The 22,017-nt window shown below is 36.6% G+C and overlaps 1 protein-coding gene across 6 annotated transcripts in view; it reads left to right on the top strand.

Moving 5' to 3' along the window:
- The window catches only part of LOC150107393 (homeobox-containing protein 1-like), a 194,725-nt gene that overhangs the window by 93,709 nt on the left and 78,999 nt on the right, over window positions 1-22,017 (top strand). For all 6 annotated transcript variants that reach the window (XM_090391256.1, XM_090391255.1, XM_090391259.1 and 3 more), the window contains one exon: window positions 4,324-4,529. In XM_090391256.1, coding sequence (XP_090247382.1) covers window positions 4,324-4,529 — 206 coding nt within the window. The remainder of the gene's footprint in view (window positions 1-4,323; window positions 4,530-22,017) is intronic.

The raw sequence follows: 22,017 nt of genomic DNA, 5'->3' as shown, positions 1-22,017 counted from the left end.
ACACCGTTCTACCTGACTTGGGTCAAGTAAGATAAATGTTGGATTCAGGAAGGGCCCCCACGACATTCAAGGGGTGACTCTAACTTGTGCAGAACAAAGAAATTTGTTAGAGTTCGTGATCCGAGGGAGCTTTAGATCCCAGGTCACAAGAAGGCACGCTAACAGGCCATATACGAGGCTCAGAACAAATATTCCATGAAGTGGCAACGTAATACATTGCCTCTTGTTCCTCTCCTTTCACCTTCCACTTTTTTTGTATAATCCCCTCATTATTAATCTGATAAATCCCTTCACTAACTTAAATGGTTCTATCACGTGTTCACCAAAACTCTGCAATTTACTTTCCTTCAATATCTTTTAATAACTGTCATTCCAGAGTCCTGATGTTACTTTGATCAGTTGTCTCTCAATCCTCTCCAATGTTTTCACATCACAGTTAAAACTAGGTGACCAAATTTGATCACAGTAGTTCAGTTGTGGTCTGACCTGTGCTTTATGCTGATTTAAGATCTGGAAATGATGGTTGACAGTGGGCAAATGTTTAGAAGGCCCATTGAAAGTGCAGCAAAGACTGCATTGTGCTGCTATAACAGCAGCAATGTAATGTTTAGTCTTTTCAACACTTGTAATATGCCTACTAAACCTCAGTCCACTGTCATTCATCTTTCCTGGATTCCATTTTTCATCCACTTTCTACAGCACAGTTCAGTATACCCTTATATCTCTGCACTCCAAGGTGCAAACCTTCCACTTATTAACATTAAGACTATATATAACCTTATTCATTTGTCCAAAATGAAAGTCTCTTCAAATCTTCTTGAAGGGAATTAGATATCAGCAATACTTCTCATAATTCTTCCTAACTTGACATCATTTGCAAACAGCTGAAGATCCCAGTCAATCCACATGAAATATCCTTAACAAATAAGTTAAACAGCAGGGGATGTCAAAGAGCAGAATCCTGCTTGCACATGACTGGTTACTCCCCCCCCCCTTCTTTTTTGGGACAGTGTTCTATCACACACAACTAAACCTCAATAACCTGCTGGTATCATTCAAAGAGCCAATCCATTCAACCAGTCTGTCTATTATCCATTCTCATTTTCTGCAGTTTGTACACCAGTCTATTACATGGTGATTTGTCAAATGTTGTTGCCAAGTGAAAGAACATCACTGTATATGAATCTACTTATCAAACACATTCATCACCTTATCATAAAAGGTAAATAAATGACTAAAACAAGACCTATCCTTCACAAACCTGTGCTTATCTTTATCATAGAGAATCCTATGTACGTCAACTCATTCCTGTATTCCTTCCTAACCAATTTAAAATGAAAAGCTTCCTCAATACCTTGGCTGCAACTGGATATGGTCTGTAATTAAAACGTGTGCCTAATACTTTTCAGATTATTTATCTCATGCAATTTTCTATTACCTCTGCTGTACAATAAAAAGCATAGTACATTCCTTTTTTTTTTTTTTTTTTTTTGAATGGTTGTTTGTAAAAGAATAGGAAGAATGTTTTCTAGGACTTTTCACTCAGTGCTGAGTTAACTATTTCATGCAGAGATCACTTTGGTTTTCCACTTGCAAAAGACAAACTTTCTGACAAACAGATTCAGCCAACCAGTTATAACATATCACTGAACTCAAGTGATATGCTTACAAAACCTGGTTTTTTAAGCATATCACTTAATGCTTGGAAAACTTTCAAAGAATGATGGGATATCTGCTTACAAAACTTTTAATACTAATAAGCATTAAATATTTAAATATTCTTTAAGCATCATAAAATCAGCAAACATCAGCCATTCTGAATGGTAAGCAACCTCTCAAAGTGGCTGCAGCCACAGTTCCAGTGGTGTCTTTTATGAAGACTAGCATAGAATCCTTCCATGAATTAGCATACAACTACAAAGGAAACCCAAGTTCATTACACTCTTCCCTCCCACTACCATCACTTTTCATGTAACTGCAATGACATTTATTAGAAGTGAAATAAGTTATGAAAAATATTGAAATTTTGCATATAATCTTGAAAGAGGCACTGTCTTCAAATTGATTAATACTCTTTCATATATTGAACACTAAACCTCAGATGGAAGATGATTTTCATTGTCTGGCCAGAAATCACCATGTTTATTTTATTGGAGGCCTGTACTTGGCTTCAAAAAATATTGTCTGGCTTCTAGACCAGAGTTTTGTAATTGTCTAATCTCAAAACAGTGTGTGTCACTCGCACTGTTGAATGTGCTATAGATTTCCAGCTTTTCAAGACTTGGCTTGTCATTCAAAAAAATAAGTACAAAACTTACCAAAAATGTATAAAAGTGAGAAATAGTATAGCATTGTTAGCTAATGACAACTAAAAATACTTGTTTTTGATATCTTCTTGCATTAATTACAAGTTTAACAGCATGGTTCACATCACCAAAGGAACAAAATGAATAAGAATTTTCTTCTTTTTTTTTAACCTAGATCAGTTCAGTGCTGGGCAGATGTCTCCCTCAGTTTTCTACATTCCATTCTCTTTTCAGTTTCAATTGCTAAGTTTCAGCAAGACGAAACTTTGCAATTCTAAGTTTCGTCTTGCCATTTCTTCCTCTTTTCCTACTGTCATCTTTCTCCATTTTATATCTTTCAATGTGCTTCCAACCTATCTCTATTTTGAATGTACATGATGTATTTCATAATGTCCTATATGCCTGTTCTTGTCCTAGTCAGATGGAAAGATGTCTCTAAGTCAGGCATATATCCTTTCCATTTTGTTCTCTGGATTTTTGTGAACCATATTTTTAGTTAAATTCCAGATTTTGTGGCATATTTAATTACAGGTAAGACACATTGGCCAAAGCCTTTCCTTTTCAACCTAATTTGGAATATTGCCTTTCAATATATCTTTGATTTTTATAATGAATCAAATAAATATTTGATTAACATCTACATCCTTCTCCACCTTCCTGTATAATTCTTTTTGGTGTTATGTTATTATCATCATCATTACTTTCATTTTGTTTAAATTTATCTTCAACCCAATCTCACTGAGCACTTGAAGTAATTCCCTTGAGTTCTAGATCTTCTGCCAAGAGAATTGTATCATTAACAAAACACAGATGAGTCCGAATATTTTGTTAATTCTTCATTTCTTCCAATTCAGTTTATGAAAAGTTTCCTCTAAGGCAGATGTAAAGAATTTTGGATATATTGTGATATGATATTTCTCATAAGAAAGGTCTCACTTGACTATCAACTCTCTCATTTAACTTTTGATAATATTCAGATTTCTAGTCAAAACCAGATTTCTTTTCTTGGACTAATTGCTTACACCTTTTGCTTTTCCTGGCAAAATACATCGCAACAGTATCTTCCTCATTCTCCAAAAAACTTTTTTATCCTCTTCCATTAGATATTATGTTTTAGCTCTATAACTCTTAATACTATATAAATTCAAAATCTGCTGATCCTTAGAATACTGCTCTCACATTTAGGGTTTTTAACTATAAACCACCCTAAAAATGCTCGATGCTATCCAAAAGAGAGCTTAAGAGATGATGCCTCTCTCTCTCATACACACACATACAGACCATCTCCAATCTTTTACACACACTGTTTCTGCATTGTCTTTTCTATAGGTATTTTCATGGGTGCTGCTCTACCAAAGTGGCCCACCACCATTCTTTCACTTTTCTAAACATGTAAAAATTTATCAAACCAATTTTTGCCTTTCCTCTTTTATTCCATATACCTCTGTTCTTCGGAACAATTTTGTCATACTGTTTTTCTTCAAGGACTACGACATTCAGCTGTTCAAGAAACACATCAACAAATTTCTTCTTTCTTCCTAATCACATGTTCAAATACATAGCACTGTTTTAGTTTTTTCATCCTTTATATGTGTAGAATTGATTTAAAAAAATACTTGTGATAATTATTTATAAAAAAAAAATTTTAATGAAAAAAAAAATGAAGAAAATGAAAGTGGTCTGCATATATAGTTTGAATGCTTCTGTTATAGTAGATAAGTGTGTTCAATCTATCATTCTTCTTAGAGGATAAATATTAAAACTTAAATATAAATAAAAATGAATATTAAAATTAAATTATTATATTTAATTATTATATTGATTTAATTATATTAAAGATTAAATATGTATGTGATTTTTCATATCAGTCTACTGATTATTATTTTGTTTCATTCTTTAATTTGTACATCAAAATACATTGAGAAAGCATTTCTATTTACTGAATTATTTTTTTTCTTATATCATGAAATATTAATCTTTGTAGAAAAACTTTGTGACACAATTTATGTGTATATAGGAAAGGTGATGCTGCTGTTTTGTCAGAGATTCGCAACTTTGTTATGGCTTACAACATTAAACAAACAATGATAGCTGAAATGACAAGAATGAGCCAAGCTTATGTAAGTCGATTCTTTCGTGGTGATATACAAGATATGCCAGAACGTACAAAAAATGTTTTTTACATGTGGTACCTTACATGTAAACATAATCCTCTGAAACTGAGTGAGTATCGATATATTTTAAATATTGGTAATTTCAAATTTATAGCCTTATCCATATAATAGACAGAGTAATTCATTAATGTAAGTTACTAATTTACTAAAATACTAGTAAATAACTTTTTTAGAATCCTTTTTCTTAAGAAAGAATTAGGAACAAGCAAAAAAGTCTTTCTTTCCTGATGTTCCATCAAGATAGTTTTACGACCATTTTATTATTATTATTGTACGAGCATCTCCATGGAGTCCGAAGACTCATTGCGAGAGACCCAAATTATCCACACAATCTATCATACCTCTCCTTGAACCTATTAACAGACAAATCACTAACAACTGTGGTGGGGGGGGGGGGGGGTGGGGGGGGGGGGGGGTGGGGGGGGGGGGGGGTGGGGGGGGGGGGGGGTGGGGGGGGGGGGGGGTGGGGGGGGGGGGGGGTGGGGGGGGGGGGGGGTGGGGGGGGGGGGGGGTGGGGGGGGGGGGGGGTGGGGGGGGGGGGGGGTGGGGGGGGGGGGGGGTGGGGGGGGGGGGGGGTGGGGGGGGGGGGGGGTGGGGGGGGGGGGGGGTGGGGGGGGGGGGGGGTGGGGGGGGGGGGGGGTGGGGGGGGGGGGGGGTGGGGGGGGGGGGGGGTGGGGGGGGGGGGGGGTGGGGGGGGGGGGGGGTGGGGGGGGGGGGGGGTGGGGGGGGGGGGGGGTGGGGGGGGGGGGGGGTGGGGGGGGGGGGGGGTGGGGGGGGGGGGGGGTGGGGGGGGGGGGGGGTGGGGGGGGGGGGGGGTGGGGGGGGGGGGGGGTGGGGGGGGGGGGGGGTGGGGGGGGGGGGGGGTGGGGGGGGGGGGGGGTAAACTCCTCAGCAATTCTCGCTGCCTCACTAGGGGAGATGCTAATGGCCTTTAGCAAAACAAATCCAAGTCAAGCTGACACCAACAAATTCCTTAGGAATACTCAAGTCATCTTCTCCATGATTAATGACTAATCCAGCTTCAACATCAAATTCTATGCAGATAGTATTCTGGAATGTAAATGGTCTCAACAACAAAATTCTCCTCATTAACGAGACTCACCTAATGTCCCTGTGATAATCCCAAACTCAGAAACTACTTGTTACTTAGAAATGACAGACTCAATGCCAGAGGTGGAGGCACTGCCATCTTTGTCAGAAGAAACATCCACTATAATGAGATTAAGAAGACTAATACATCTAACCTCGAGGAGACAGGCATAGAAATGCATACCAACAATGCAGGCAGCTTAAAGATTTATTCTGTATACAACCCCCCCCCCCCCCCCCCCCGTCAAACCTCCCCCTCTGATCTCTCTCAGCTACTAGATACAAATGAAGCAATAATTGTAGCAGGAGATCTCAATTCCAAGCATCCTTTATGGAACAGCAAGAGTTTTAACAACAACGGAATGATCCTCTACAATTTTGCCTTGAAGAGAAACATTGTTATTGCAGGCCCGATCGAGCCAACACATCACGGAGTGACCGGCAGACCTGACGGTTTGGATATTGCTATATTTAACAACATTTCTCATCAATTCCAACTTCAAGTGGTTGACGAGCTCAGCTCAGATCACAATCCGGTACTTTTAAGTTTAGGAGGGGATCCTGAGTTCATTCCCAGCCAATCCCACACTAACTTTGCAAAATTCAAGGCTAAAATTAATACTATCATAGACTCAGTACCTACTATTTCCTCCCGTGAAGAAATTGACGTGGCAGTCAGCAATCTTGAATGTAAAATCCATTCTGGCTTATCTGCAGCTTGTTCTATTTCCTCAAGTAAACTTACTTCCTGAAGAAATCCTTGCTTCAGAAACAAAAATAGACTCAGACGCCGCTATCACAACACGCTATCTCCGCAAGACCTTCGAGAACTAAATAGAGCGTCCAACCTAGTCCGTTATGCATTAAAAGATCACAGGAACCAGCAATGGGAAAGAAAACTCTGTTCTCTCAAAACTGAAGATAATTCTCTGTGGAAATTTAGTCAATTTCGCTCTAACATCCAGCCCATTCACGGAGAAAGAGGCCTTGTTTACAGAGATGATGAAAAAGCAGACGCTCTCACTGATGCTCTTCAACTTCAGTGCCGTCCTAATTATGCGCATGCGGATTTGGTCTTCATAGAGAAAATACACCATCGAATACGTTCCACACTTCGGCAACCTTGTAGCCATGAAAATATCCACCTTGCCTAAAGAGGTCTATTCAATCATTAGGAAGCTTAACAACAAAAAAGCCCCTGGTCCAGATGAAATTACCAACAAAACAATTAAAGCCCTCCCATACAAAGCTGTCATGCATTTAGTAGCCATTATTAATGCAATGCTGAGATTAAATTATTTCCCCTCACGATGGAAACAAGCTGATATATTCCTTATTCTCAAGCCTGGTACGGCACCTCAAATGCCACAGAGCTATAGACCTCTCAGTCTTTTATCGTACCTGGGAAAAATCGCAGAAAGAGTCATTCTCAACCGACTTAATGAGGAGGTGAATAAAAACAACATAATTCCGAAAGAACAATTTGGTTTCCGTACCGGACATAGCACTACACAGCAAATTCACAGACTAACAGAATTCATCCCTACAGGCTTTAACTGGAAACAATACACAGGAGCTATCTTTTTAGATGTTGCAAAAGCTTTCGATAAGGTGTGGCACAAAGGTCTCATCTATAAATTAATTTCAGCCAACATCCCTCTTTACCTTACTAAAATTATGGACTCCTTTCTAAAGGACCGTAAAATCCAGGTCAAGTTGTGCGGAATTCGATCTCACTGAAAAAAATCACTGCTGGTGTCCCTCAAGGCTCGCTGCTCTCACCGCTGCTTTTTAACATCTTTGTTTCTGATGTTCCTAGCACATCACTAATCACTATAGCTAGTTATACGGATGATATGGCAATTCTTAGCAGATCTCTCAGGCCGAATATAGCTACACAGCGCTTACAAACTGCAGCAACAAATTTAGAAAACTGGTTCAGAAAATGGAGAATATCTGTAAATGCCGATAAAAGCACTGCCATTCTCTTCACAAGAAGACAAGCATCTCACTTTGGAGAAGTTAAACTTTTTAACACAGCCATCCCATGGAGATCTAGCACCAAATATCTAGGCATTCAACTTGATAACCGTTTAAACTTTAACTCCCACATAGTTTATGCATGCAAAAAAGCAAACTCTGCAATTGTGCAACTCTGTTCTCTCCTCAATCGAAGAAGTCAAGTCAGCACTGAAAACAAACTACGGATCTACAAAACAATTATCAGACCATCGTTAACTTACGGATCACGGGCCTGGGGTCACACTTCCCCCACCAACATCAAAAAGCTACAAGTTATTCAAAACAAGTGCCTCCGTATGATTTTCAACGCTCTGTGGTTTGTCAGAAATGCTCTCTTACATTGCGATGCCGATATTCCAGATATTTTCACGTTTCTCCATAATGTTGCCACTGCTTATTTTGCCAAAGCAGCTGTTCATCCCAATCAACTCATTCAAGAGTCATCTAACTATGACGAACACGATAGGTGGAAACATAAGTGCCCGAAAGCAGCTCTGCTTATTGGTTCAGGTGTCTTCATACAGCCCTAAATAGGGTGAGCCAGGTGCTCGCTAACCTTTAATATAAGTCTATTTCATAGCGATGAAGGGATCGGAATCCACGGGATTGATATCCATCAAGCCACATCAGTTATCAGTTATCAAAGAGCCTAGTCAGAGGGCATTGCCAGTTCCCTTGCACATTTCTGAAAAATGTGAGCCGATGTCCCATCTAATCCCACAATCCTACAACTATTCACATTGAGATTCTGCAATATCCCTAGAACCTCCATTTCATCCACCTCTGTTCCCATATAAGTCTCTGTTGAATTTTCACCCATAAAAAATTGTAAACCAATTATAGTCCATTAGAACTGTGGGTAGAGTGAGGGCTGGGTATTCTTGAGCCCTGAAATTGAAACAAACTTTTTTTTTTAAAGCTTTTGATAAATAGAATGGGGATCCCCATACCAGGAAATGAAAATTATCTCACAAATGTTAATGCCATGGTGGTATCTGTTCATGTCCTTTAGTTTGGAGAGTGGTAATGCTAATTTCTTTGCCAACCAAGCTACCAAATACAATTATAGAGATATTTTATTTACAAGAAGTTATCTATTATGTCTCCCCTTAAAATTGAGACTGCTTGAGCTATTCAGATAATAGGTACTAGTTAAATCACAATGTAATAAATGAAATCTCTAAATCCATTAATTTTATATTATTATTAATGAATATAATTACTGAAACTTTTAGTTAAAGCTGCTCAACTACATTGAAAAAATATGTATTTTGGATTGTTGTCAGAACATTAACACTTACCAAGCAAGCAAGCAAGCATAGTTATGTTATTTGAGTTCATTATCATTATTTTCCTGACCTCTATGAAGTCACAAGACTCGTCTTCAGAAGCCAACACTAGACAATGGTCCCATTATATGAAAATTCACTTATTAAAAAATAATGGAATGTGCACTACAGAGAATCAATTATACGTCTCCAGACCTTTTAATAGATGGTCCATCAATAGATGGCATGGATACTTTGTTTTCCCTACAAGAATCATAGAAGGAATTCAGTTTGACAGTGTCTTGGATATTTTTCCTGTACAATAATAAACATTCAGACAAAAAAAATTACACACACACATAAACAAACATATTGATACAGCAAATTTTAGTTAAGTTTAAGCATCCACAGTACCTGTTCAAATAAAGTGAGCTGTTAAGAAACATAATCAATAATGTTATTGTTCTGGATCTAATTTTGGTACATATACATATTTGATTAGCTCCAGAAAATGCCCTTTTAGTTTCTATGCTGGATGGTGTGCTATTTTACTGAGATAGTCATAAACAAGTGACAGGTTTATCTCCTCTCTTTATTCACTCATCTTCAAAAAAATCTTATTTCCTTTTTAACCATACTTTCTTGGCTTTGCAGCATACCACATCTACCGCTAACTTTATAGGCACTAGTGTAGATATTGCCACATATAATAAATTAAATTCATCTCACAGAAATCAATACTTGAATCTAAATCAATGAAAGATTTCTGTACATAATATCTGAACTGAAAAAATCTTTCAAACATGCACAGTAAACTATTCCAATAAGTCTTGAAATCTAATTGCAAGACAATTTCTTTACCAAATTCTGCTACAGTATACTTTTCTTAAATATTTGTCATTTTTGGCCATCAATAACACCCCGAACAATAACCCCCTGTTTAAAAAAATCCTTGGACATTAACCCCCGTGCAAAAAACCCAGACAACGAATCCTCTCATTTGAAATATTGGTAGATGAAATTAAATATGATAAAAAAAAGAAACAAAAAAAAAGTTTTTAAGTTGCAATAACAAAAAATAAATAGAATGTAGAAATAATAATTTAATATTCTTTGGGTGCTATCTTTGAACACACAATCACAGGGACTGATAAAATTTCTCGGATCAGGTACTTCTGTTAATAATATTTACCTGTAGTTTCTTTAATCCCAATTATATGTGAAAACAATACTAATTTTTCCTGGAATTTTAGCTGTTATGACCATCATGAAGCAATTTACGTTAAGTTCATAGGATTAGGAATCTCCACCAACTAATAATTTTCAATCTGTTTTGTTTTATTTCTGTAACCTTGTAAACATTATGGTTAAATATTTGTATATAAATAAGTAACTTACATTTGTGAATTATTGTAGTTTTGATAATAACACCGAGCGTGTCAAAACTGTTGTCAAAGTGAAATTGAAAACAAAATATTTTATTTCAATCTATTATAATATTTATAAAATATTTTTGACTATCCATGATGGAATTTGTAAAATCGAATAAAGGAAAGGAGAAAGTGATTTTTGAAGGTTATGTTTATGTAAAACAAAAAAATTTGACGAATGGTGTTGTATCATTTGAATGTGAAAGAAAACATAACAAGAGTGAATGTAAAGCTAAACTTAAACTTCATGGAGAAGAGCTTGTGGGATGGTTAAACGATCGTTCTCATGGTCCATTACAGCATAACAAGAAGTTCTCAAAGTAGTTCAACAAATTAAAAGACTGGCAGAAGAAACTGAAGAAGCAGCAGCAAATGATCACCCATTCTCTTTCAACGATAAGTGAAGATGCAAAAGCCAAGTTGCTGACAGTTCATCATTTACGTCGCAATGTCAGGCGTCTCTGTCAAGCTGTTAATAATCCACTACCTGTTCTGTTGAATGTTGGTGAAATCGATATTATATTCCAGATTGTTTCAAAGTTACACATGATGAACAAGATTTTCTTCTGTTTGATTCTGGTTCAGACAATAACAACAGAATGTTAATCTTTGGAACACGTGACAATCTCAGACTCTTGGAAACAATATCTCACTGGTTTCTGGATGGGACTTTCAAAACTGCTCCTGCGGTTTTTTTCCAACTGTATACCAGTCATGCACTAGTTAATGGATGAACCATTCCGTGTGTTTATGCATTACTGCAAAACAAAACTCAGGATTCATATATTAAACCGTTTGAGACGTTAACTACGCTGAATGTCAATTTGAAGCCAATCAGCATCATGATCAATTTTCAATTGGCAGTTATAGCCAGTTTAGAAAGAAGTTTTCCAGATAGTGAAATTAAAGGATGTTTCTTTCATCTAACTCAGAACATCTACCCATCTACCGGAAAATTCAAGAGAATGGTTTGCAACAATATTACCAAGAAGATTCCAACTTCGCACTGAAATTAAGCATGATGCTGGCTCTTGCATTTATTCCAACAGATTGAAGTTGTCGGTGCTTTTGAAAATTTATATGAATTTCTACCTCCAGAAAGCTTACCAGTTGCAGATTATTTTGACAATTCTTACATTGGAAGACCGCAACGCCATGGACGACAGGAACCAACTTATGCCATCAATATGTGGAATATGTATCAACGATCCGAAGATGAATTACCAAAAACAAATAATTCAGTAGAAGGATGGCACAGAAGTTTCCAGTCCAATGTCGGAAGTTTCCATCCCACCATTTGGAAATTTATTGGATTTCTCCAAAGAGAACAAGCATTACAAGACGTTTACTGCACTCAAGTGTTGGCCGGTCATCCATCACAAACTCTGAGAAAGAAGTATGCTGATTCAAATGCACGCATTCTTACCATAGTTCGCAGCTACCGTGATCGCAGTATTATGGATTGTCTACGTGGGATAACACACAACCTTTCTTTTTTAGTATTAATGCGTAATTAATAATGTTAAACTACATTTTCTGTAGCAAATAAATTTTTGTTAAAATTTTTATTTTGTCAAATTTATTTTAAAAGATTTATTTTGTCAAATAATTTTTTGTATTTGTATTGTTTGTTATATCAAGGAAATTTTATTTAAAGAGTTTTTATTTTTATACAGGGGGTTAATGTCCAGGAGTTTTTTATATGGGTTTTGTCCATGGGTAATTGTCCTGTTATGTAACTATGATGTACCAGATAATGCTTCTTTTAACAAAAATAAGAAAAGGAGGTGAACAATTGTGATTCAGATCATAAGGAACAGTACCTGTACGAGATTATTTTATAATTATAGCACTTTCATTATCATCATTATTTTCATGTTCAGATTCTACAAAATTGTTAAATTCAGAATTTTATTAATTTACTGATGACTTATAAAGTACCTCTGTTACTGTTAAGCAAACCAAACAAAACTGTGGTTTGACATCAATTAGTTTACCAAATTTGACCTTAACTGATGCACCATCAGTTATGCAAATTACAATGCTAGAAACACAAAGACTATATTTATCTATTTTTTTTTCCCCTGTAGGTTGTTGTGTCTTATCTTGATAATTATGTCATTACTCACCATCATACATTATTCTTATAAAACCACTTCACTAACAGAATATTTTCAGAATATTTTTGTCTAGTAAAAGCGTCTAGTAAACCATATCTACATTTTATGATGTTTTCAGGCTTCTGTTGCATTTGTATTGTGAATAAAAACCCCTCAATTGTAAATTCAGTAATATTAATTATTTATTGTTGTTGATTTGAAAATCTTTATGTGAATAAATTATAAACAGTTATTTTTTAAATCAGTACCAAAAAATTGGTATTGTAAGTCCTGACACAAAGACAGATGTTTTTAAGTATCAATTTAAGTAACCTATCAGTGCCTCTGGTGTGATGATGAAGATTTTGGAAAAGTTGGTAAGAGCTTGCATACAGAAATGGGTTGACAGAGAATCTATACTCTGCAATGAACAGCTTTGGTTTACTAAGGGAAGATCATGTTTAAGTGACTTGCTCTCACATTTTATAATAATGCTATGGTTGAGTTACACAAGGGGGATGGATATACCATGATACTTTTGGACTTTGTTAAGGCTTTAGATATCAAAAAGTGGTGTGCTGGGGAATGTGAGTCTGTAAGATTTAAGTGATACTCTGATGATTAGTCCTTTGCTCTTTGCTATTCAATCTTTACATTAATGACATTGAGAAGGATTTGAAAGTGGGTATACAGCTGTGTGCTGATGATGCAAAGATAGGCAGGGTAATTATTAGTGCATCTGATATGCAGTACTTGCATAATGATTTGAATAGATTGGAATTGTGAGCATGTGACAATAGTTGTCATTTCAGTGTTATTAAATGTAAAGTTATGCACTTTGGTATGAAGATATCCAAATGTGTATTATATTGGGGTTATGCTAGAAAGATTGTGAATACAATCTTTCTTAGAGGATAATTGCAATGATGAAACAAGCCTTGCATGTACCATTTCCTCTTTCTAGGCTTTGATACAGTCTCATCTGGACTGTTATCTGATCTGGTCTTCTGGTTTCTGAGGTCATGCAGATACAGTGGAGAGGGTGCAAAGGAGAGTGTTAAACATATCAGGACATTCATTGTTGATTGTGGACTGCAGACACTATCACGAAGAAATTTCAGTTGTTTCCCAACAACTTTAATCCCCACATATCCTATTTTCAAGGAAAATAAACTGACTTGAAAAAAATTTTCAAGCCAGTTTTTAAACTGGCAATGACTATAAATTATAGAGCAGCACTCACTTCAATCCACAATGTCTACTGGCATTTTGATAATAAACTTCTATACGGTGACATGGAAAATCCAACCAGGGCACACTTATTTCAGTACCCTTTGTGCTTTCTTTCCCTTGTGCTCTACTTTATGTGACAGGCTCTGTAGGAATTATCTCCTCTAGCATGTTTAAAAGAATATCATTTTTCAATCTACTTGATTTTGCCTGGGTTCTTAAGGTAATGACATATGTCTGCTCAACTTATCACACATTTTGCAGTTTTAGAATTGCTGTGAACCTAATAAGGTAATTATCCTAAGAAGAAGTGGGCACTGCCAAAATTAAGCAGTTATTTGCTAGTGAGTGTGTGTGTGGATGGAATAATTCTCACAAAGAGAGAACCTGCAGCATTTTTTTTAGTAAGCCAGTTATTAAAAATTTACCACCAACACACTGCTTTACACACACACACACACCTGCATCCACCCTAATAGTTTTATTTTTCCTGATTTTGCATTCCCACACTCAATGAACAAAGTTTTTCTAGATACCTAATTCTAAACCCATTTAAGTGCAGTCAGTTAGCATTATATAATTCCTTCTGTACATCAAATCAGTCCATAAAATTCACACCATTCCTTCTGCATTACCCACACATTGATTCATTTGTAGTTATTGTTCTCCTCAGGGCCAGCCATCTCAGGGATGCAGTGGGTGCAATGCACCCGGGCCCCACAATTGAGTGGGCACAGTTGGTACATATTTGCGGAAATATATTATATTTCGAATGTTTTTTTTTTTTTGTTTTCCTGTGCCAAAATCATTTGCAGGTAAGAGGTTTTACAATATGTTTATTTCGAATCCTTTAATTTTTACCTTTGAAAAATATTTTAGGGGCCCCAAAAGGTTTCTTGCACCCGGGCCCCTTTATAGAGAAGGCCGGTCCTGGTTCTCCTCCTCAGCTCACCTCTGTCCTTGTATGGCAATAGATTTGCAATTTTTATTTTCTCTCTCTCTTACAACATTTTTTCATGTTACCTTTTTTGCATCCTGACAGCATCACTAATATTATAATTTAGTATTCCTCTTATCATGTTTAATTTTTTTCTTCTTGCCCCCCCCCCTTGCTTACTAAGTCGTGCATTCTTGTTTCTTATCTTGCGTCTCTTGCTTTTTTCCTATTTTCACCTCTGCCATTTGCTTAAATTTCTGCAATCTTTCAATCTTGTGCTTTGTCCCATGAAGAACTCTGCACAAGTGCATTATTTTTTTCATGAGATCCTCTTTGTTCTCTTGACCTTCCACCACTGCACTTTCAACAATATTTCCAACACTAACATTTTTCCAGACTTCTGTTCAATATTCTCTACTCCACTCACATGTTTTACTCTCCTCACACAACTGGCACTTACTCTCAAAACACTTCCTACATATTCACTCACTCGCTTTTCTTCCACAAATCTTCCATATTCACGATGAATACATCTCATAGATAGTGCACTGAGCAAAATCTTGCATATTCAGCTCTCCCAGAAAAGATGTCTTTGGCTGCCATTGTTCTACTATATGTTGGCACCATACCAGCACTATCTATTTTAATACATAGTATACAAATCCTTTCTAAAATCTAAAATCTCTGCTGTTTATATCTCTAAACAAGGACCAACTTTTTCTTTATCTTTGTCAGCTGCTTTTACTAATGACTCAGAAAATTCCTCAACTTCTTAATTAGTAGAACCTTCTTTGGGACCATAGACACAAATAAGTCTCATTGTCTAATTCCCCTTTTGATGTTTTCCCATGCCACTCAACTTGAAATTGCCTGCCATTTAAAATCATCTTCATGTTTAGTGTTGAATACTATAGCTATTCCCCTTCCTTTCCTTGATTATTGTTTTGCCAAATATAACATCTTGTAGTTGTTATTTTATTATTATTATTATTATTATTATTTAGGCCTCCATGGAGTCAAAAGACTCATCGTGGGAGGTCCTTCCTAAGAACATAAAGTCTGTCAAGACTCATCGAGGGGAGGTTCCCCCTAAGAAACACAAAGTCTATCATACCACTCCTTAAACTCATTTAGAAGAATAATAACTCACCATGTTTTTGTCTTGTTTCAGCAGTAGTAATTATGTTCTCTAATTCTTCTGCCAGTTCCATTACTTTTTGTTTGATACTTCTTATGTTGATGATACTTCTTATCTATCTTGAATTCTGCTAATGCTAATTTGAGTACATTAACTGTACTGTACTGTTTGCCCTGGTTCTCTCATGAAAACAGCAGGGTACTTGTTTAGCCAGATGATGTCTTAGCTAGCATGACATTTCATCTTTTTGTACCATCATTAACCGCAAATTCCAGATAGATACCAACTAATAGGGTGCATCACAGGAAGTGATGATTGAATATTAGGTCAGAAGTTTCCATTTGGTTCGCTGCATTTCTTCAAAGGCTATGCGAATGTCTCCTTCCAGTTGTCTAGCTTTGACCCTTAAGCAACCCTGTTTCTTTTTTTTTCTCTTTTCTCAAATAGCTAGTTTTTTAAAAGAAGCTGTTGATGCGTGAAGAACTTTTCATAATCTGTAGTGATTCCTTTCATGTTCATATGGCACCAGGCCATTGAGAAATAGCTTTGAAAAGCTAAGTACTATTTTGTGTATTAATTGACAATACTGATAGTTTAGCTTAATTGCATGAAGTTGAGCTTTGTGGGTTTGTTACTGATGTTCTTTACTAAATTTTTGTAGTTTGCACTGAAACAAAATGATGATATGAACAACATCTGCACAGTGTAAAAGATCAAATGTAATTAATGGTGTAGATTTTTTGAGAGTGGTTTGTTGTCATGAATACAACATGTATGCATGGTGAAATGCAGAGGACATGTTTATAGAGAGATTGAACAGGATATGAGAGGAGTGGGTCTGTAGAAAGTGTGATATTTTGTTGACTGTGAGTTAGTGAATGCAAAAAGACTGATGGAATGGAAGCTAGGGTAATTGTGAGTGCAAAAGACTTTGAATCACAGAATGGGAGTGAGTGAAACTATGGAATTGAAAGGAAGGAATGACAAAATGAGAGAAAGTGAGACTGCAGGAGTAACAGAATGCAGTTGTCAAAATGCAAGATATAAGGGACGAATTGATCAGAATGAGAAATGAGATTAGGAATACATACAGTGAAATTAGGTGTTTGATCAATAGGAATGAAAGAGTGCAAAAGGATAGAATTAAGGAAAGTAGAAAAAAATAGATGATGAATGACTCAAGAGTAGAAAAGTGTGGTAAATGAGAGGGTCCACAATGTCTGTTTTCCTGGAGGGAGGATAAGCAAGATAATTGATGTTTTGGATGAAATAAATGAGCAAGAAAGAATTATTTGTGATTGTGGGAACAAAGGATTTGATTGAACATAAGGAGAATGTGAGAATGGATATTAGGCAGTTATTGAGGAGAGTGAATGATAACATTGTGGTAGGAAAAGTTATCAGTGTGTGTTGCTAAAGTATGACAATGAGGAGTTGAGATGGAGAGCAAGAATCATAAATGGTATGTTGGTGGAGCTGTGTGAGAAGGGAGTGCAGTTTGTAAATGTGTGGGATGCATTTGAGAACCAGCATGAAGAGAAGAGAGTGGATATTAGAAGCAGTAGTGAATGTGGGTATGGCCAGCATAGGAATGGGATAGCCTGGGATGTAAGGGGAGGTGGCGGTGGCAGGTAGTTCAGTCTAAAAAGAGATATATGGAGTAAGTGGTGATAAAGGTGATTGGGCATGGGCAAGTGTGGAGAAAGAGAGATCACAACCAACAGAGTAGAACTGGTTATAGATCTAAAAGTGAGAGCATTAGAAATAAAGGAGATGAAATTGTTTCACAGATTGAACTCATTCTTCCAAAAATTGTTGGAATAAGTGAAATATAGTTGGATAAGGATGATATCCTAATGGGAATAGAAATGGAAGGGTGTGATGTTTTTCATGAGGAGAAAAAAGACAAGAAAGTAGGGAGATTGTTGCTGATAAAAGCATGGGAATTATAGTTGCATAAGCTTGGAGGTTGATAGGAAGAGATATTTAGTTGGATGTTGCTGTTAGGCCAAAAAATGTGGAGGATGTGGGATGATGTGGTGATGATGAAATGTACATGCAACTTGTGTTAGTGAACAAGGGAAGGGTGAATGTTATGGATTATTTTAGTTATGGTAATATAGATTAGAATGAAGAGGTAGCATTTGGAAATAAGGAAAATGAATTTCTTGAGTTCTTGAAAGACAACCAACTTAGACAGCATTTAAAGGAGGGCACATGAGGATTGAGTCTTAGATCTGATCATTTCATCAGAGGATGTGATTGTGAGTAGGGTGTTGCATTTTCCTGCAGTTGGTTAGAGTAATCATGACTCCTGTGAGAAATGAATATATGTGGAACTTCAAGGCCACTGATTATGAGAAGCTTAGGTGATAGCTTGGAGCTAAAGCAGGGAATCGGGAGTTAAGCAGGAAGGAGATAAATGCTGCTTGGGCACTGATCAAGAGATATTTAACAGAGTTCAATGTGCAAATGTATTCCAAAGATCAAAGGCTGAATAAGGTAGATGTCAAGTGGATGAACAATGATATTAAGCATGAAATCTGGAAGAAGAAGAAGAAGAAGAAGGTGCTGTGGAGACAGCACAGGATGAATAATTGTAATATTCAATTGCATGTAGAGTATGAAAAGCAGGCTAGGTGTGACACATTTGACAAGGACAGCAAAAGTGCAGTTTGAGCAGAAATCAGATCGAGAAAAATCGTTAAGTGTTTTTTTTTTTATGTGTCAAGTAGAAGGAATAATGGTTGTGGTTAAATGATGTTAATGGATGAAAATAGTAGATTGGTGACTGCTCCAGAGGACATAGTTGGGGTATTCAGTGAGCATTATTTCATTCACATCAGTGTGAAATTATGAGCTCAAGTGTAGAGGGAGTGAGAGATGATTGCTTACTGGTGAGTGAGCCAAGAAGCACATGATGCATGATGAGTTAAGTAAGCTTGATGTTAATAAGGAAATGGGAGTTGATGACATATCATTATGTCCAGGTAGTTAGCATCAGCTTTAGCATACCTGTTTAACAAGAGTCTTGCAATAGCACATATCCTAAAGGAGTGGAAAGAAGGTAGGTAAAATTTTTCCACATCACATAGGTGGTGATAAGGCGGTCACAAGTGAACTAATAGCAGTATTCTCTGTGACTGTCAGCATGGATTTGTTATAAAAGGGGGGGGGGTCATGTTTTACCAATTCATTTATATACTACGTAGGCTGTTCAATAAGTTATAAGACTATGTTTATACAGAAAACAGATTACCTTTAATCGTCATCATTTACATGGTCTTTTTTGAAGTAACTACTGTGAGACGCTATGCATTTGTCCCAACGTTGCGTCCACTTCTTAAACACATGTGAAAGTCTGTTTTTTGAGAGTTCTATCAAAACCGCCTCTGCAGCTTTTACACATGCTTTGTTGCTTTCGAAATGGTGACCTCTTAGTGGTTTCTTGAGCTGAGGAAACAGCCAGAAATCGCACGGTGCGAGATCAGGACTGTATGGAGGGTGTGGTAGGATATCTATGTTGTTCTTCTGCAAAACATCCACTACACAACCAGCAATATGTGACCTTGCATTATCGTGGTGCAATAAGAAGCCATTCTTCAGCAATGGACGCTTCCTTTTAACGTGCTGTACCACTGTCCGTAAAACGTCCGCATAGTATGAGCCGTTTACAGTATTCCCGGGTTCTACAGCGTGTTGGTAAACAATGCCTTCGTAGTCAAAAGAACATTATGGTCATAACTTTACCAGCCGATTTTACAGTTTTTGCTTTCTTGGGGGTAGGTGAGGATGGATGCTTCCATTCACTGCTTTGGTGTTTCATTGTAGGGTCATAGTGATACAACCAAGATTCATCTGCTGTAATGATGTGTTTTAAGAAGTTGTCACCTTCTTGTTCCAGTCTTTCTTTACATTCTGTTCACACATCCACTCGATGCTTCATTTGCTCCGGTGTCAAGAGTTTGGGAATCCATCGGGCGCAAACACGTTTCAGTCCCAAATGTTCAGCCATGATTGAGTGAACACTTCCCACAGAAATATTCAGGACAACATGCAGCTGGCGTACTGTAATTCTGTGATCCTCCTTGATGATAATCGCTGCTGTGTTGATCATTGTCTCTGTGATGGACGTTGAAGGTCTTCCCTCATGTTCAAGATCTTCCACATTTTGCCTTCCTTTCTTAAAAGTTTTATGCCAACGAAAAACACTTGCCCTCAACATTGCTTCATCGTGGAAAGCTTTGCATATCATGCTAAAAGTGTCCAATGCCAATTTTTGCAAACGCACACAAAATTTAATCGCATAACGCTTTTCCAAGAACACTTCCATTTCGATGACTGGTTGCGGCTCGTAGGTGAGCCGAAACAAGCTTGCGTTTAGTCACGTGACTCTGGCACATCAGCCCGTATACGCCATCTATCAACCTCTTTTGTTAATACAGACAGCAACATTTCTTTATTCCACAGAAATTAATATTGTGATGAGTGGTTTCGCGACAGTAAAATTAGTCTTATTACTTATTGAACAGCCCTCGTATAAGAAGATGGACAAGGAAGATGCAGATAGATTGCTAAACAAGAAGTTGTCAACTAGTTTGGAACAAATGGGATTGGATACTTCCTTATCCAATATTGAACAGGGAACTGAAATTCAGGGGGTCACACTGTGCAAGTTGTGGAATCATATTTTTTTATAGCAGGCAATACCAGTGATATTGGCATGCAAAAATAAAGAGGTTATGGTTCCATTATACAAGGCCTGGATCAGGCCTCTTAAGCATTATTGTGTGCATATATGGTCACCTGGTTTTTGTGGTGATGAGGATACATTAGAAAGTTTCCAGAGAACACTGACTATGGTAACTGGTCTTTGGAATGTGGAGTCATAAAGACATACTGAGGGAATGCAATTTGCAAAGCCTCATGAATAGGAGGAGGAAGAGAGGAGATATGATTGAGACCATGTAAGTTGGTGAGGGGGTACCAAGTTAATATGGAAGAAATTTTTCATAGAATGGGAGAATGGGATAGAACAAGAGTTTGTATGAGGCTGGGAGTGCGGCCTTGATCAGGCCTCTTAAGCATTTTTGTGAGTAGATATTGGGATTGAGGAGTAGGTTCTTTGCATGGAAAGTGATCGGTGAGTGGAATGCATTGCCTTTCAGTGTAGCAAATGCAAACATTAAATGAGTTTAAAGCACAGCTTGATGAGCTTTATGTGTGTATGTGTACCTCCTGGAATGAATCTTTTGATTCCATGGAGGTCTGTGTTACTAATTTCAGAATTACCAGTTAGTCTAGTCTCTGCTAGTTTTTTTTTTTTTTTTGAGAAATAAAGCATACTTAAGGATTCCAGGTACACTGCATTCTTATATTATGTGCTTGCTTATGATCTGGAAATCTTTATCAAGAGAAAAAAAAGATATCTTCAGAAAATCAAAGTTTTCAAGAATCATTTATGAATACTACTATGTTATGTACTTCTGGTACTTTTACATGCATCATGTGCACTACATAATAAGTTAGCAAGATACTTATAAATCTAAATTATTTATTAAATATCTTTTTGATTGTTTTCATTTTTTATCATCTTCTGTCACAAATTTACAAAATTTAAAGATTTTTGATCTTTCACATCATTATTCTATTTAATGTTTTTTGAAAATATCATATAGAAGAATGTGATAATGAACTTTATTAGTTATTTGTAGAGCATATTCAGCGCTCATGAAAAAGTGATAAATAATCATTTATCATTATTTTTATTTTTATATCATTATTTATATATATATCATTTATCATTTTATCTTCATTTTATTTATATATATATATCATTATTTATCAAAAATGATAATCATTTATCAGTTTTGTTTTTTTAAGGATTTTTTAAAGGTATTTTTATTTCATCTAATTTGGTTAGGTGGCTTAATTGCTCATCTCAATCTGAAGTGACGTTTTTTTGTACTTATTTCATGGCAGGTTTGTAACATTTGATTGTAACATCACGGTTGTATGATGTTATCCTACTTTGAATTCTGCACATCTATGATATGAAGATAATTTATAGTTTGCAATGGTATTACACTTAGTATAAAATCAGTGTGTTAGAGCTTAGCATATCAAAATAAGATTATAGGCAGAAATTCTGTAAAAAAATTTGAATTATAAATTTATGCAACAGTTTTACTTTTAAAACTGTCCATTTGACAGTTTTAGAAAAGTCTTATGAGCAGATCCCTATCCTGATGCCAAAACATGAGAATTAATTGTAGAGGAGTTGCCAAAATAGCCTTTGGCTTTTATTCTATGTTATAATATACA

This window comes from Typopeltis vanoorti, chromosome 4 (genome assembly GCF_054136105.1).
Source record: "Typopeltis vanoorti isolate ZY-2024b chromosome 4, IOZ_Tvanoo_1.0, whole genome shotgun sequence".
NCBI lineage: Eukaryota > Metazoa > Arthropoda > Arachnida > Uropygi > Thelyphonidae > Typopeltis > Typopeltis vanoorti.
Note: the sequence above shows the minus strand (reverse complement) of the source record. Positions and strands in the feature narration are given on the sequence as shown.